Source organism: Podarcis erhardii (genome assembly GCF_964252035.2).
Source record: "Podarcis erhardii genome assembly, chromosome: 3".
NCBI classification, from domain to species: Eukaryota; Metazoa; Chordata; class Lepidosauria; order Squamata; family Lacertidae; genus Podarcis; species Podarcis erhardii.
In genome coordinates this window covers 784,020-802,246 of record NC_138507.1, presented here as the reverse complement: position 1 = coordinate 802,246, position 18,227 = coordinate 784,020, and the positions used below count along the sequence as shown (strand labels likewise).

Sequence of the window (18,227 nt, the reverse complement as noted above, 5' to 3'; positions counted from 1 at the left end):
AAAACAGTACAGATGAATGCATTTATGCTTTGTGATTATGACAGCATTTAGAAGATGGAGAGTTCAGATGATGAAACACCTTAGGTCAGGCATGTCCAACTCCCAAGAGACTGTGATCTACTCCCAGTATAAAAAAACTGGCAGTGATCTACCCCTTGTCACTGGAGGGAGGAGGAACATGCGTGGGGGGGGGTGGATTGCCCAGAGTTGTTGAGCTTTTTTGGGGAGGATTGCACAGTTTTTTAGCTTCTCTCCCATAAATTTTTGTACATGATAAGGATCCCGCGATCTACCAGGATCAGCCAGGGATCTACCGGTAGATCACAAAGTACAAGTTGGACATCCCTGCCTTAGGTGTAACCAACAGCCCATTCTTCAACGGAAAAGAAAGCATGCACACATTTAAGCTTTTAAATTAAAACCACTGGCTATGTTATTCACATGTACCATGGTAAGTGCATAAAACAGCTCTACTTCCCCTCTTGTGTGAAATATGGAATAAAGAAAATTTCTTTAAAAAGCAGTGACAAACTTTACCGGCTCTTTTGACGAATCTCACTTTCTATGTATCCAGCTGGAATTTTTAACCACTCTATTGGATTCATAAGTTGCCGACTCAACGGAAGGAGTGGCAGTTCCGCCTTATGGAGCTCATTCATCTCTTTGGAGGAAAATACTTTTCCTGTAGGAAGTCAAAAGCATGAAGGTTATTTCCATAAACTGGACTGGCTGCTTTCAGAGAGAAAGAAAAGGCAAAACTAAGGTCAAATTCACTCCTCTCAGATATATAGCACCACCAACTTTACCACTTCATACAACTTTACCACTTTTCACTTTGGGAAAAGACCGAATGAACCTAAGTGATTATATCTGCATCCTTCAGTTCCTCCATCCTGTATCTTGAGTCAAAATCACCATAGCCAGAGGATGGAAAACAGATCCCGACTTTTATATCCACCCTTGGTATAGTTGCCTAGCCCCTGTGGAAAGGCCAGCCCATGATGTGTGGTGGGCTGAAGGCCAAGCCAAGCCAGATATGTTTGATGCAGCAAAGTTCCCACTCTTTTCCTTTATAAATACTTCCTCCAAGAGTCTGAAGCCATCCAGTGCTCATGCTGGGTTCTGGAGAGGATACATCAGATAATTCTCTTTTTAAGTGCTTCTCTGTCCTTATTACTTATGGGATTTAACAATGTAAAATTATTTGTGAGAGACCAGGGTGTGTGGTTTATTCGTGTTGCCTTTATTCTATTGTTTTATACAAAATCAATAGAACATATCTGAGGTTGGGGGGAACTAGTCTATTGGGCATTAAGTCTCGAAACAGAATGCATCACAGAAGCCCATAGCCAAGCACTGCAGCATAGAAATACCTGTGTCACACTGCTGAATAATGCCAGCCTCAAGGTATCTTCCTCGTATCTCCTTTAACAAGGGATCGTATAAAGGTGGAACTGAAACCTATTAAAAATACAGGCAAGTTCTTACTTCCTTTCCCTTTTTAAAATTATTTATGAAGTCTTAACATTCACAGCACATGAACAACCAAACATAAATGTTACACAGCGCACAGTATTTTTCCAGCTTGTTTTTTTATTAGTAGTAGTAGTAGCATTAGTAGTAGTAATAGTAGTAGTACTTCACCCATCTTACTGGGCTGCCCCAGCCACTCCAGGTGGCTTCCAACATATATAAAAGCATTGTGCATTAAAAAGCTTCCCTATACAGGATGGTCTACTTATCTCCTTGATATCTGCTGGATGTCCCACAGGGAGGGCACCACCACTGAGGCCTTCTGCCTGATTCCCTGTAGCTTCACTTCTCACAGTGAGGGAACTGCCAGAAGGCCCTTGGAGCTGGACCTCAATGTCTGGGCAGAATGATGGGGGTGGAGATGCTCCATTAACTATACTGGGCCGAGGCCATTTAAGGCTTTAAAGCTCAACACCAACACTTTGAATTATGCTCAGAAACGTACTGGAAGCCAATGTGGGTCTTTCAGGACAATATAGAATAGACAGTATATTGGTACATAGCTCCAATCCATGTGTATACAACAGCAGACTCAAATCCAAACACATCTAAGTATTCGTAACTGATAGCATACATGGGAGTGGGCATTCTGAGGATCTGTGGATCCACTTATAAATCCCATCAAAACATCCATTTCAGAAGAGAAGTTTTGGTTTATGGCATATATAGTTCGGTGCTTAAGAGAACAAGTTCAGATTTTGGAGTTTCTTGTGAAAGTGTTAAGTTTACTCCCATTTCCCACTCTTCTTCTTCCCCCCTACCCCCAAGTCCAAATTCAAGCCACTGGGAACTGAGAAAAGAAAGTCCACAGCCACAGTACTGTGGGGAATTCATGAAATGTGAATTGTGTATGTCCAAGGGTGGGGAAGAAAATGTGAAGATCCTGATGGGAAAGGTCAAATGTGTGAAGGTGTGTTTGCCAGTGGGCAATTCCCTAAACTGCCAAATAATTCACAATGTGTTATTTATTTAATTTGTAAAAATTGTTAATGCATACACATCCCTTCACAGGCTCTGCCCATGATGCCAAGAAACCAATACAATTCTCATCAGTGCTTAGTCAACGTGCAATAAATTCAGCATGTTGGCTCTCCTACCTTGCAAGTGTTTGTAGAACACTTCAGAAAGAAAGGATCATAAGAGGAAGTATTATAGCTTTCTAAAAATGCACTGCCCTGTAAAAGAAGAAAAAGTGAAAGTCAAGCTATGGCTGCAACAATAATAGCAGGTAGCTAATATTTTCTATGTAATCCCTAAAGTATACCTTTCAGATAAAGTATCGTAGATGAATATTCACAGTACCTCAACATTTAGCTAGCATTTACTCCATCAACTTAATACATCAATGGCACCATTGATTTCATAAATCAAGTCACAACAGTAACTTTTTAATCTTTCAGCATTACCAAGGTTGTCATTTTTTGTACAATAGTCCCCAAATTACGAATTATGTGCATTAAGCTCTCTGTTACCAAAAACAGGTTTTGTGGTCACTAAATGTCAAATTACATATAGCATTAAGCTCATATTTTTTAAGGTGTACTTCTCACCAGCAATTCTCCCCCCCCCAAAAAAAAGCATCTGTGTGGGGCCCCATGTGGATTTGACAACCCCTCCGCCAGTCAGGTAAGCGAGGCACTGGGCTTTGGGAAGGGGTGAAGCTCTGGCAGGGTCCTAGAGCCCTCCCACCTTCTTCACAAAGGTGGAAAGCGTTTTAGGGCTGGTGGGGTGTCAAATGTTACCAAGGGCCACCAAAAAAGGCCTCATGCGGCCTTCAGGCTGTGGGTTGGACCACCCTGAGATAAACCTTTCTCCTCACACTGCTTCCTTCTCTAAGTTTTTATCAAAAGGTGCTATTTACTTCACTATATGAAGTAGAAACTTCAGAGTAAAAATAAGTTGTGAGGTATTTTCAGGAGGAAAACGGCATGTGTCCATGTCATGGTATTGCCAGACAATGCAGGGGAGGAGCAGACAGGCAGAGGGAGGGGGGCAGGAAGTGGCGATTGAGGAAAGAGGGGAAAGCCAGGAGGCGGGACGGCTCACAGATGTGGAACCAGAGCCTCAACACTGCACAGGAAGTTCTGGCACAGACAGTGAAACAATGCCTATTCCATCTGCCAGGGAAAGGAGAGTGTTAAAGAGAGGCATCAAGTGAAACTTCCCCGCCTTTTCTGTTAGAGAAGGAGCTGGCAAAAGCCACTCCCAGAATCCGAGCTGGAGGACTCCGATGCATGATTGTAATGTGCTGCCTGTACATAAGTAAAATAAAGACTGTACATATATATATATCTATATCTGAGTGAGCAGAGGTATTTCTTGCGAAGAGCATTCATAAGCCATCAGTCCATGAGGCAAGAGAGAGGCTTTTTAAAAAAATATTCCCATCTGACATAGTCCTCCCCCCACAGAAATACTTTGTCTTAAAAAATGAAGTTGTCAGTACTAAGTATGCTAAAAAAAATTGTGCTGAACATAACATTTAATTTGAAGAACTTCTTAATCAAAGAGTGGGACACATGACAGAACTACACCATACTGTTATCTTTAAGTCTGTATATCTGCTCCAAAACAAGAAACCTTGCAATTTGCAGCTCCATGGAGGAGCTAACGCTTTCCAACAAAAACAAGTTGGCATCCCCACTTAAGTGCAGCACAGGAGTCTTTTGCCAATGGCATTCACAGGAGAAACCATATCACAAACCAGGTAGCTCAGGCGTTATCACATACAGGTGAGGCTTTCAATACACAGCTTGGAAACACAAGTTAAGCTTTCATTTCATTGCAAGGATTGTAGCCCTGCAAACAAATGTAGAATACATCCCTGCTCCATTGAGCTTACAATCTTGTATGGTATACACCTTTGTGTAGTACACACCTTTTGGAGTCAAAGTGTTGCATCAGACAGTTGATAAATGATGTCCTTAACTGTCCTGCTTGGTTCTCTCTTTCACTTCATGATATCCATAGTGCAGGTAACACTGAATACAGAGTATCTCACCACACAATTCATCAGCAGCATTGACAGAACACATGAGAAACATTAGAAAGTGTGAGTCCCTGAACCTTGTCTACCGTGGCTGGCGCTTTTTGCAGGCCATGGCACTGAAGGGACCCCAAGCATCTTCCGTCTTCAAGGATATTTTGTAGTGTCACTATTCTTGTGCCGAGCCTGATATCTCCTGTAGGACTGGATCGGTGGAGGTATAGGGAGAAAGAAAGGGTTATGGGAATGGTAAGCGCTGAAGTCACGAAGAGGCTCGTGTTCTGAAGGTGGAGGCTGCTGTGTAGGTAGAGATAGTTCAGAAGCTGAAGCGTCAGAAGGCGGCTCAGAAGCAGCAGCTGGAGGATCAGCAGGAAGACGAGGCGGGGAGACATTCTGCAAAGCAGTTGAAGGACTGGGCAGTTCTGAGGAGGTCAGCTGTAAAAAGGGAGACTGAAAGAAAAGAGAAGGCGAGTGGAGGAAAGGGGGAACTGGAGGAAGCAAATGAAAGAAATGAGGTGGGACTGAGGGAGGAAGCATGACGGAGGGGAGAACGACGATTGGTGGGGATGTGGAAGGGGAGACGGAAAGGAGAGAAAATGGAAATGGGGGCAGAAAAGAGGGAAAGTATGAGCCAGAGGAAGAAGACTCAAAAAGTGGGTGGAAAGGGGGAAGAAGCACACAAAGGGAGGCTGGGGAACCAGGATCAGATGAAGCCTAACGGAACGGAAGACACAAGCAAAGGACAAAACAAATACATGAACAGAAAAGCACTGAAGGCAACAGCTAATATAAGGAAATTACAATTCCAGTATGGTAAGTGCCGCTCTTCCTTTGTATAAAAGGTGCATACTGATTTATTTTAGATTCAGGTAGGTAGACGTGTTGGTCTGACATAGTCGAAATAAATAAATAAAAACTGTCTGAAGAAGTGTGCATGCACACAGAAGCTTATATCCATAACAAACTTAGTTGGTCTCTAAGGTGCTACTAGACAATTTCTTATTTTATTTTTATTTTTTTATTTGTATACCACCTTCATCCAAAGATCACAGGACAGTTCACAACATAAAAATAGAAAATATGGACCCAATCCTAGGAATCATTTGTAAATATACCTCCACCTGTCTCTATTTACAAGGGGTAGCCCCTTTTCTCTACTACATTACATCCCCCAATAAATCAAATCACTGACCCAATTTTTGCAGATGTTTTGTTGAAATGTCATTAGTGTGAATGGCTGGTCTCTGTTTTCAGGCTTCAGCAACCTGCACCAGGTCTTCAGAAATATCTGAGTGCAAGGTTGAAGTTTGCCTCAGGCGCACAAGTGTGTGCACTCTAAGGGCATTTCACACAGCAGTAGCTGAAGTTCATTATGAACAGACTGAAGGTCATTCAGAGTTTTGTTAATTCTATCTTTTATAGCCAAACAAGTTGTTGGGAACAAGCTGTTGTAGCATAAATTATACAGTATGCAGCAGACAGGATAGCATCTTCAGCAACATGTAATAATAACTGCGTTTCTAGTTGCATCTGTGAAACATGGCTGGGTAGGTAATTGCTTGCTTTGTGTTCCAAAAGAAAAGGACTCTTGTCCTTCAAAACTGTGTCTGCCCACAAACATGCAAACAGATAAGCAACCACAAGTAATTTTATATGGTAGTACACAGCCCTAAAGAGAGTATGAAATCTGAAAACTGATCTTTAAAAAATGAAAGCTGTGTACATTGGAAAATGTGCCGTCATACATGTTTTCAATATTGGATTACGTCTTTTTGTTTAATCCTGTGCTCTTGAGTCTCTCTCTCTCTCCCTCTCTCTCTCTACAAAACCCAACCACTGATCAGCCACTCACTGGCCTCCGTGGTTAGTTGCTAATTTTGTGGTATTTTCATTAGCAAGAAGCAAAGCCAGGAGGAGAACGGCATTATATTTCAAAGAACAGTGACTTAAGCTTTGCCCATATTAGGGTGTAAACATGCATGTGGATTGAACAAATCTGATTTTTCTGCATGTGCTTTCGCCCACATATGAGAACTCTGAATTATATGTCTGTGTCTATCTCAATGTTTCTCACTGACAATTGTGGGCAGCGCTTGAGGAGATCTAGCTGTGCTATATTCTTGTCTGCTCTCAGCTTCACCTAGATTACTGCTTCCGCACCATCCATTTTTTCCATTTAACTTCTTTCATGTTTTTGGTGCATTTATCTGGAAGTTCCAGACATCAGTTCCTTCATGACACATGTGCCAGTTTCGTTTCCCTGTGCGCACACACATTTTTTAAAAAAACTTTTTTGTCCACAGCATTATGCACCCAAGAACTTCCCGTAAAGCAAACATTTCAAACATGTTTCACAGTGGGCAAAATGAGGGTTTGGTCTTCCTAAAAATAAAGTAATGAAAATAGATGCATGGGGTTTTTATTTTTTAGTTAGTTAGTTAGTTATTAACCTTGTTAATCATGTGTTATACAAAAAGATCTAAAACAACATTTAAAACAGAAGCATGAAAGGCTCTTCTTGATTCCTCCCCACATCTGCAGCTACGCGTCCTGCCGTGGAGAGAACCAGCAGTACCAGCAAAGAGCAACTAGGTGGGAGGAGTTGTGGGTACCTCCAGTCTCCCGGCCCTCCCCCACTTCAGAAAGACACCATGCCGTGTGGAAAACATTGCCTCCAGCAACCACTGGAAGTAGCATCAGGTTTGTGCGTTACAAATACAAACATGCATTACAAGTAAAAAGAAAGAAAAAGTAAATTCCATGGAATCACAAGTGTGTTCAAGGCAGGACAGGGAGAGAAGACCTAGAGGAGGAGGAATTTGGAGAGCATTTGTTCTTTGTTCTTCTCATTCCCCACCTCCTATACCTGCTTACATCCTAAGAGGACATGTGCAAGCCGGGTAAGTTAACAGGAAGCACAAGTTTCTGAAGAAGACAGGAAGTACTGGTAGTGTATTTCGCTACTTGAGTTAATGAACTACAAGCTCCATGATTCCAAGAAAATGACAATGCCAGTGTCACTTGCCTGAAAGAAGAAAGACATCAGACCTCTTTGCCATGACTCACAAGCCAAAGACCTGCACTGGGGAAGAACTGCCAGGACCATCTTCAGGACTCAAGGACCTGAGGATGCCACCCTAACACCCATCTCTGATTCAGAGAAGCACCCTCTCATGGTTACCCTTGTCACCTCAGCCAATGGCTGCAAGGGCACTTAAGCCACCCAGCTCCTCTGGGCAGACAGAGCCAACCTACTGTAGGCTTTAGTCAAGAGACTCAGCTCACTCATACAGCTACCAGAGTAGGACCTTGGGAACTCTCCAAGGTCCTGTAGGGGATGTCAACTCCTGACCTGACCTCTTGACTGGGCATCAGCAGGCTTCTCCTGTGTGCCTTGAGCTCACATAGAACATGGCACCTTGCTGACTACTATCCCTTCCCCAACATTATTTTTTTTCCTGTGGGGAGGGGAGAATAGACAGCGTAGCAGCTAGCAGAGGTCCTGGGGAGTGAGCAGAACCATGATGAGGAGCTGTTTGACATGGGTTATGCTCACTTCAATTCTCCTTGGAAGAATTGAAACAGGGTTGCTCTCAAAGTTAAGCATCCCTGCTTTAAATATCTGCCTCATTCCTTAAAACAAACACCATGGATTACTGCAACACACTCTATGTGGGCCTATCCTTGAGGATAGTCCAAAAGCTGCAGTTGGTGCAAAATGCAGCGGCTCAACTGCTCACAGGACAGGATATCACCAACAAGTTACCCTATTGTTGAAATAATTGCACTGCCTGCAAATTAGTTGTGAGCTGAGTTCAGGCTACTAGTCTTGGTGTATAAAAATCCTATACACCTTGGGACCAGGGTACCTAAAAGATTGTCATACCCTTTATATATCCAATTGATAACGGCACTCTGCAGGTGAGGGCCTCCGGCAGTTACTTATCAGGAAGATCTTATCGGGAAGTCCATTTCACATGGTGTAGGACTCAGGCCTTTAATGTTGTGGCACCTACCATTTGGAATTCCTTGCCCTTGAATATTCGACAGGCACTGTCTCTGTAATCTTTCTGGTGCCCATTTAAGACCTTCCATTTTCAGCAAGCCTTTTAAGCTGAGTTTTCCCCTAAATTCAATTGCTTGAGCCTTCGGAAGAGGACTGATAACTTTCAAATTATTCCTCCGCAGCTGAGATTCCAGTAGGGATCTGAATGTTTATCTGAAATGCTTTGATACATTTCAGTAATCCTCTCGTGTGTGTTCAAACACTGCTCAAAATCATCCATTTTTTATGCATCTCTGAAACTTCTATTTTAAGAGTGGTCATATCAGACTCAATCTCAGCTGGATCTTTCTGAATTGGCTTGAGAGCTGCTAAGATCTCTTGTACAACACCAGAGCTCAGGTCTGTTCCAGTCTCCCCTGCCATCAGTTGTGCAGCTGAACTGGCAGCAGCTCCTGTTTCCTTCCTTTGGTATTCCTGTTACTCATTATCAAAGATAGCGTAGAGAAACAAAGAGAATATTTGCCCAATTTGTGAAGTTCTTTTGCTCAGACAGTCAGGTAATCAAGTTGTCCTGAAGGCAGTTAGAAGACAGGAGAAGGGAATTGCTGCTCATGTGCAGACGAGAAGATTTTTTCAAACAGGACATTGCCAGCACTATAGACATCAGCTTTGATTACCATACGCATGAGGTGTAGGCAGTTTTGTCTACCTGGGATCCACCATAACCAGCAACCTTTCCACTGATGCTGAGCTGGACAAGCATATTGGCAAAGTAGCTATGGCAATGGCTTGCCTCTCCAAAAGGGTTTAGGACCATGTGATGTTAACTTCCAATACCAGGAGGTCTACCGGACTTGTGTGTTCAGCTTGCTGCTTATGAAGTGAATAATGTTGGTGATATGCAGTGTCCCGTGCACAGCGGAAGGATGAGGAGTACGTGCCACATACTCTATATTGCTTTATTTACACTTCAAAGCTGGTATGTTACAGAAAAACATCTTGCCTCTGCCGGAGCAGAGAAAAGCATCCTCTCTCCTCTAAAGCACAGAGAGAACAACACACACTGAACTGCAAAGAACAGTGAAAAACAGGAAACCAGTGTACGTCACATCCAGTCTCCCTTTCCCGTGGGAAAACCCAACAGCACAGACTGTGGAATGTAAATATTGTCTTGTGACAAGCATTTCGCTGCACAGTGAAGAGAGCAGAAACCAAAAAATAATGGGCAGCTTACACCCGCCAGGAGGGATGTCTCAATGCCTTCCACATGGGCTGTGTCAGGAAGATTTTGGACATCAGATGGCAGGGCAGTGTCTCAAACAAAAATGTTCTCTCCCAAGCCCACATTCCCAGCATGTTCACACTTCCATCTCCACAATGTTTATGCTGGCTTGGTCATGTATGCAGAATAGAAGATGGCAGGATCTCCAAGGACGTGCTCTATGGAGAGCTGGCTTCAGGCACCAGCCCCATTGTCAGACCCTCTCTGCGTTACAAAGATGTCTGCAAATGTGACATGAAGGCTGGCAACATGAACTCTGCCGTGAGGGAATCCCTTGCAGACGAATGCAGTGCCAAGAGACAGACAGGTTGTGTATCCACAGCAGTGACCAGAGAAGGAATGACTGCTGGGAGGAGCGCAGAGAAGAAATGCCACACTGTACCTGTAGCAGCAAAACCAGACTCCTTCATCTGCCCCACCTGCAATAAAACATGTCTCTCTCTCTATAGCCACAGCAGGTGCTGTAACTCTCCAACAGTTTGACTTATCTCCCAATGGTTCACTCTTCCACTGTCTCCCAAGACAGATGGGTGACAACAACAATAATTCTATACCTGCCTATATAGCATTTTTCCACCCTCACAACAACCTGTGAGATAGGTTACTATTATTCCCATTTTGCAAATGGGGAGTGAGGATGGAGAATAGCAATGCTCAAAGCTATGCAATGAGTCCATAATATCAACCTGAACCTGATTATCTGTGTTTCAAATCCAAATATTTATCTGACAGTTCATGGCTCCATGGCTAGGCTTTTTGTTTCATCCTTTAAGGTATACTTGTCCAGTTCCATCTACTTCATTGAATTTGCAAATTGGAATTTTCAATCCAATTCCCTTTGCTCTGCATTAATGTTCCCACACTATTTCCCTCAAAAATATGGGCTTGTCTTCCCTCCAGTTATTTTTTACAGTTTGCTGCCTTTGTCATGCAACTATATTTCCATAGTTCTGTATACAAAGTCCTTTGTGAAGAAGTCATTTAATTATTTGAAGAAACAAAATTTATCCAATTTGATGAACCAACAATACACTTGGCAATTCTGTTAGCAAATGATGAAATATATACAACTAGCAAAGAACATGCCACACATCCACCTCCATGTTCCCCTCTCTGCTAGTCACACACATCTATCTACTGAAAGGAAAACCACAGTATGTGGGTCCCACTCATTCTGGAATGTGGCAAAGGGAAAGCAAACACTGAGAGCCACTAAGGAGCCTGACTGCCATACTCTGTACTGTTATGCTCCTGCACCCATAACTTGTGCTTTCCTATATGACCAAATCTCCCCCAGGGTGAGAGGCTGGGATGAAAAAGGAGGGATCCCAGGGAAGAGCTGTGGGGGGGGTGAGAATTGCCTGTAGGAGAGGACTCCATATGCTACTTGTTCTGTTTTTTGTTTTTGGAGCTGTTATTTTAGTGTATTGTGAAAATCTTTAATAAAATTATTGATTTACAAAATAAAACCAAATCAGTCTTCAGTGCAGAAGGAAAGGTGTCTATATTTGTTAAGCAAATTGAAATAAGAGTCCTCAATTTGTCTGTTCAAACCCAGATAATGCTGAAGTACTTTGTGTAAAAGATGGCACCACAGTCCAGATTTATGTTTCAGATAAACACTGTATCCTCCCATGCTCGTAAGCTGTTCTGAATAAAAAGTACACAATCTAAGTACTGAGCCATTTAATTGTCTAGACTACATGTAAACATTCTGAGGGTTACATTAATCACTGGGGTTGCTCATTAGAGCACCTGAAATTTTGATTCTTTTTACTCTTAATTGGTACAACAAACAATATATTTTCCTCACACAAATACACTTCTCTACAATGAACTTGTAAGAGCTCAAGGCATGTTCTGTGAGCCTTTGCTATTAAAATAACTATTCATTCTATGCAGACAATTTTGATCCCAACCTTAGTCAAAGGAAACAAACTTTACAATTTTGCTAACATCCCTCCAAATGCCTTTCAGTAACAAAACATTTTTCTTTATCAATACCTTCTTATTACAGTAGTTTAGATAAAGGGAGAGCTGCTTTCGCTTCCTTTCCTCTATTTCTTCACTTGACTGGTTGTCAACTTTTTCCTGAATTTTCTGTAGTAGCGGGCTTGAAACATTCTCAAACCACTTCTTGTACAGCATTTCCCTCCTCCTTAGAGCTAAGAAATCATTGTGCTTCAAATACCTGTCTACTTCCTAATTGACAGAGAGACTATTGTTAACAAAGCTGGGTCTCTTATGAACCAGTAAAACAAATTACTTTAAACCAGACACTATTCAAAAATAAAGGACATCGGAAAGAGACAAGTCATTAATCAACTGAAACCCAAGGGGTGCTTGACACACTGAAATATCTGTACACAAAAGACATGCATTTTAATCAAATGTGTAGCCCACTTGTATACCATTACGCTGAAAATTGCATACTTTGTTTTTTTGCTGTACCAATATCTGCTTTGAAACCATAGCCAATCATATGACAACTGAATGTGAAGATTACTACTGTGTATGGTTTGCTACATAGAAACAGCTTATCTGTAGGACTTTTGTAACATGTAAAGCAGCTGTACTACAACACAATGTTCTTAACTAGAAAAAGTGCATATTCAGAAAAGGTTGCTTTGCAGATAGGAATAAACTAATTAATAGCAAGGCTATAATTTCATAGTTGAGAGATGCAAAATATACAGACCACATGCCACAATTCTCTTTGGCCTTAAGGACTCCTGAATACTTTATGAGAATCTCGTTGATTTTTGAAAATTTTTATTTCTTGCTATTATAGTTTTGAAGAAAATCTTGACGGCGTGGCTTTCACAGGTGGGCTGACCAGAATGAGGGTGGGTTTAGGAGCTAACCCAGCCTCTCTCAACCTTGAATCCCCAGATGTTGTTGAACTACAACTCTTGTCATCCCGGACCATAGGTCCTGATAGCTAGGGATGGTGGGAGTTGTAGTCCAACAACATCTGGGGACTCAAGGATGAGAGAGGATGGGCTAGACTATGCCTGAAATTCTGGAATGGAGCGGATTGTCACACTAACTGGCTGGAACTCCACAGGTGCCAAGGACCTGAATAAGAAGCCAGACCAGCTAAAGATATGATGACACTATGATATCCTGATGTACTCTCTGGCCAAGAAGCTCCTTAAAGAACAAGGTGAGGCATGTTTGATGGGCAAATACATCACACATACTGGCATTTTCCAAAAGTAGCATAAAGACTATAAAGGCTTCCATAAAGACTATAGAATCATACAATTGTAGTTGGAAGGGACCATAAGGGTCATCTAGTCCAACCCCCTGCAATGCAGGAACATGCAACTGTCCCATACGGGGATCAAACCTGCAACCTTGGCATTATCAGCACCACGCTCTTACCAACTGAGCTAAACAACTCCATTATTCTTATGTGAGTAGTGGAGCCAAGACAAGGCAAATCCACACCAAGGTACACATGGTGCAAGAAGACGTACACAGCCCAGCAGCTGATGCATTTGCAACAGCTCACTTCTAGGAGCTGGAAACCTACAATACCCCATTCTTCACCTAACTGAACTATGACCAACAACACCTGGTGCAGAGTGGCCAAGACACAGGCGTCAGACACAGTCCCAGGGCCCAAGTAAGTAACACAGAGTGGAGGTAACATAGCAGAGTTTGTAAAAGGAGCTTAAGGTGATGAAATTGTAGAATGGTACAGAAGAAGAATAAAAGAGCAGGGAAGGAAATACATGGAATAGATATATCCAAGGGTAAAGGTAAAAGTAAAGGTAAAGGGACCCCTGACCATTAGGTCCAGTCATGGACGACTCTGGGGTTGCAGCACTCATCTTGCCTTATTGGCTGAGGTAGCCGGGGTACAGCTTCCAGGTCATGTGGCCAGCATGACTAAACCGCTTCTGGAGAACCAGAGCAGCGTACGGAAACGCCGTTTACCTTCCCGCTGGAGCGGTACCTATTTATCTACTTGCACTTTGACATGCTTTGGAACTGCTAGGTGGGCAGGAGCAGGGACCGAGCAACGGGAGCTCACCCCGTCATGGGGATTCGAACCGCCGACCTTCTGATTGGCAAGCCCTAGGCTCTGTGGTTTAGACCAAAGCACCACCCGCGTCCCTTTATCCAAGGGTAAGTTAACACAAATGGAATAAGGCAACTTCCAATTCTTTCTAGCTAGTGGAAGGAGAGATTGCATGCATGATATTGCATGAGATTGTCATGTTCAAACTAATGAAAACTGATGTTTAAAGTTTTTAAAAACTTTAAATCTTTTTTAAAACCCACATAATTTGGGTCTTAAAAAAGCAAATTATTTGTAAACTCCATTTCTTACAGGGTAAAAGACACATGGGATTTCTATAACCAACATTCCTAATTTTGTTCTTTAAATAGCATGCATGAGAGAGGCAATCATGGCACGTGGGGAGGGAGCCTTTATCTCTTTTCCCCACACCATGTGGTCCTGATGAAAACTACCCTCCTTAGCCCCAGGACAGTTTTCTCCACTCATGGCTGCTGCTTATGGAACAAAATGCAAGCATGCTAACCATTACATACATTTAACATCATGGCTAGTTTGTCCCACAGTAGTTTCCATATACCACATCTATAATGCCACTACATTTCAAGACCCAAGTCAAAAATGTGAAAGGTATCAGATTCAAAAGATATTTCAGCAACCATTGTTGTAGGAGAAAGCATGAGGGCTGGGCGATACTCCAATTTACTGTCTGAAACCGGTATGGCGTTCACTCCCCAGCCACCACGATGTATCGGCAGTTCAAACTGCCTTTGCCCAAGTAGGCAAGCTGCATCTTTCCTCTTGGGTCAGTTGGTCGCTCCAGAAGGAAAGACACAGTCCACCCACTCGGGAGAAGGCAGACACTTGACTGCAGCCGGCCTGCCTTTGCCTGGGAGGGCAGGCTGCATCTTTCCTCCCAGAGCAACCAAGAGGAAAGACAAAGCCTGCCCACTTGGGAAGCTCCAATGGAGGAAGCTCCAATGCCCTTCCAGCTTGCGCATGAGCCAGAGCAGAATCAGAGCCACCCTCAAACTGCTCAGCTGGGCAGGGGGAAGCCTCAGCCCCACCCCCCAGCTGAGCAAGCGCTGACACCTTTCCTGCTCGTGACAGAGCTTCCTTGAACCGCTCAGCTGGGAGGGAAGCATAGACGCTCGCTCAGCTGTGGGGCAGAAGGCTCTCCCCTCAGCTGAGCGGTTCAAGGAAGTCCTGGGCTCATGCAAACTGGGGAGGCTTTGGGGCTCACTCACCATGTAGGGCTGGGCAATGTATCTCAGCTGCTTCTTCCATCCCTAAGATGGGGAGGAAGAAACAGGCTAGACACATTCAAGACATCATGATATATCGGCACATCACAGTATTTAGCTGCTGATATATCACAATGTGGAAAGCCAGGTACTGCCCAGCCCTACTAAGCTTCTTCATATCTGTAGGTCTTCCTCAAACGTTAGAAAGACATATTGTCAACCGACACTGTATTTTGTTTCTTACCCTCACAAAGCAGTTCTCTCTTTCCAGCAGGGCCTGGGTGGAACCAACAACATCCTGTCTTTCATTAACTACAGCCTAATAAAATACCAGCAAAATCTGTGAAGTAAAACTGCTGAATGAAAAGCAGTAATTAAGAATTAATTCTATTAGCAGCACAGCACTGTAGGATAAGTAGATCCATGATTAAAAAAGACATAGGAAATAAAGCTACAGAAACATCTTTTTAAAATGAATGGGATTTGGGTAAGTGCAACTTTGAGGCTATATTGAATTAGAGATAATCTTGGAGTAGAATAAAAAGTGCAAAGAGAAACAAAAAGTGATAAAAGAAGTTGCCATAATTACTTCTTGTACAGATCAGAAGGTTAGAAGAAAAGCAGACTTTTCTGGCTGGAGCTATTAATCCAACAATTCTAAATTAATTTAGAATATAAAGAATACATATTTAGAATATTTAATACTATTAGTATTTACATTAAGAATACATCCTAAAATTGTATAATAAACATATCAATAAAACATTAATATTTTGAGTTTTAGCACAAGTAAAAAAACATTCCCCAGAGTGTACAATACGTAGTGTGCTCCACTTCAATCCTATTTCAGCTGTAACTAGATAGCTACTGAATCAAAAGGTCAATAATTTAGTGATAAGCATCTATTCTTAATCAAATTCAGGGGCAAACTTACAATCTTTCTTTTGCTAAGCAGACCCAAAATAATTCTAGTCATTAAATCGTCCTGTGGGAAGGATCCTGATGTCTTTTTATTTTTTTGTTGCTGTTTTAAAATGTGTTTTAAAGCTTCTTGTAAACCATATTGGAAATATTGCAGAACATGAACAACTGTAATAAATGAATAAATAACTTGCAGTCCTACATACATATATTCTTTACCCAAACAGATGTCACATTTAAAAAGTTGTTTCATTTAAAAAATAATTAAAATATAACTGCAATATAAAAATCCCCATGCAGAGCAGACAGGAACTGAGCTTCATCTGAACCCCAAACTATATGGAACTCAAAGTACAGATGACTTTACAACAACAAAGTGGCTGTCACTTCTTGTGTACCTTGTAGTAATATATTTTGTCAGCCTCATTCTCTAAGAAACCTCTTAACAAGAGTTTCCACCTTCTCTCCAAAACTGAGAAAGTAGTGCCAGTACTGATTTCTTACTACTGCCGCCAAACTCAGGTGTACCTGCGCAATGGAAAAATGTTTCAGCCAGTTTTCAGAATCTTTGGTCCCTCCAGGTTGAATACTTCTGCCAGCCTTGCTGGGTGATCTACTCAAGGGTGTAGAGACTGCTGGAAGAGACTTACAAGAAAGCAGAATGGAGTGAGGAATCACAGTGAATATACCATATTCTATCAACCCCAAATTCAAAGCTGCCTACACAAAGGATACAGTATTATCCTCAGCATTCATCCAAAAGAAAGTTGAGAAGGATGGAAAACTACATCCTGAAATCTTTTGCTTTCAGTTCGGTGCAGACAGTACTTAAATGAAATGTAATTCCTTTCCCAGGTCTCTAGAAAACGGAGTGCCCCTCTCCAAATGGAAACAGGGCCATATGTGGGCCACCATAGTCTTCTTGCTCACACCAGAATATGGCCACCATTTCAGGGCTATAATGGTCTGGCATCCACATTCTGCAACAACTGACCGACTTGATTTTTCTTAAAGCTAATCTTAAGACTACTGTCTTAAGATCCCCTTCATGGATCACTGCCTTGCCGTGGCGAAGGGGCTTGAATAACTCAGAGAAGCTATGAGCTATGCTGTGCAGGGCCACCCAAGATGGACAGGTCATAGTGGAGTTTTGACCAAACGTGATCCACCTGGAGCAGGAACCGGCAAGCCACTCCAGAATCCCTGCCAAGAAAACTCCATGGACAAAGACAACAGGCATATAAAAGTTTTGATGCTGGAAGATGAGCCCCTCAGGTCGGAAGGCGTCCAACATGCTACTGGGGAAGAGCGGAGGACAAGTACAAGTAGATTCAGAGCTGATGAAGCAGCTGGGCCAAAGCCGAAAGGACGCTCAGTTGCGGATATGCCTGGAAGTGGAAGGAAAATCCAATGCTGTACAGAAAAATATTGCATAGGAACCTGGAATGTAAGAACCATGAACCTGGGTAAGTTGAATGTGGTCAAAAATGAGATGGCAAGAATAAATATTGACATCCTGGGCATCAGTGAACTAAAATGGACGGGAATGGGCGAATTCAGTTCGGATGACCATCATATCTACTACTGTGGGCAAGAATCCCGTAAAAGAAATGGAGTGACTGGCAGGACTGGTCGTTGTCCTCTTCAGATCATCACACAAACGCTTCTTGTTCTTTTATAAAACTTTTTATTGCGTATTAACAAAACAATCTTATAAACGGTTATTAACTATTATTCCTCAGAGTCACTTATTTCAGATACCTTCTGAGCTCTGCTTCTCCATGACCAGCCACTCTCAAAATGGCGAAGGCGCCCTTCCCTTTGTTTTCCCGCTCTTTCTCCTACCCTCCTGGCTAGAGCTGGCTTGTATCTCCCCTCCTCCCAATCTGAGCTAGAACTGAACCCTTGCCTTTCCTGTGAACAGCCAGTCCCTCCCTGTTGTTCCTCTTGCTCTCTTCTATTAGATTCACTGCTCTCCTTCCCCCCTTGGGGAATGCTTTCTCCCTCTGAGAAACTGGAAACTTCTAACTCTTCCCTGACAGTGACCCTCACTGTCAAGAGTGGCGAAAGCTGTACTGGGATGCAATCTCAAAAATGATATCATGATCTCAATACGAAGCCAAGGCAGACCTTTTAACATCACAGTAATCCAAGTTTATGCACCAACCACTGGTGCTGAAGAAACTGAAATTGACCAATTCTATGAAGACTTACAACACCTTATA

General features: G+C 42.5%; 1 protein-coding gene across 9 annotated transcripts in view; it reads right to left on the bottom strand.

Annotated features, from left to right (window-relative positions):
• LOC309338388 (protein FAM228B-like) overlaps positions 1-18,227 on the bottom strand; it is a 38,715-nt gene that overhangs the window by 3,825 nt on the left and 16,663 nt on the right. For 2 of the 9 annotated variants that reach the window (XM_081855630.1, XM_081855631.1), the window contains exons 5-10: positions 16,531-16,647; positions 15,326-15,400; positions 11,812-12,009; positions 2,631-2,708; positions 1,374-1,461; positions 538-682 (exon numbers count right to left, since the gene is read on the bottom strand). In XM_081855630.1, coding sequence (XP_081711756.1) covers positions 538-682; positions 1,374-1,461; positions 2,631-2,708; positions 11,812-12,009; positions 15,326-15,400; positions 16,531-16,647 — 701 coding nt within the window. Of the gene's footprint in view, positions 1-537; positions 683-1,372; positions 1,462-2,630; positions 2,709-4,411; positions 5,234-11,811; positions 12,010-15,325; positions 15,401-16,530; positions 16,648-18,227 lie in introns of those variants that run through there. The other 7 variants (XR_014154883.1, XR_014154887.1, XR_014154882.1 and 4 more) reach the window with 6 other exon arrangements.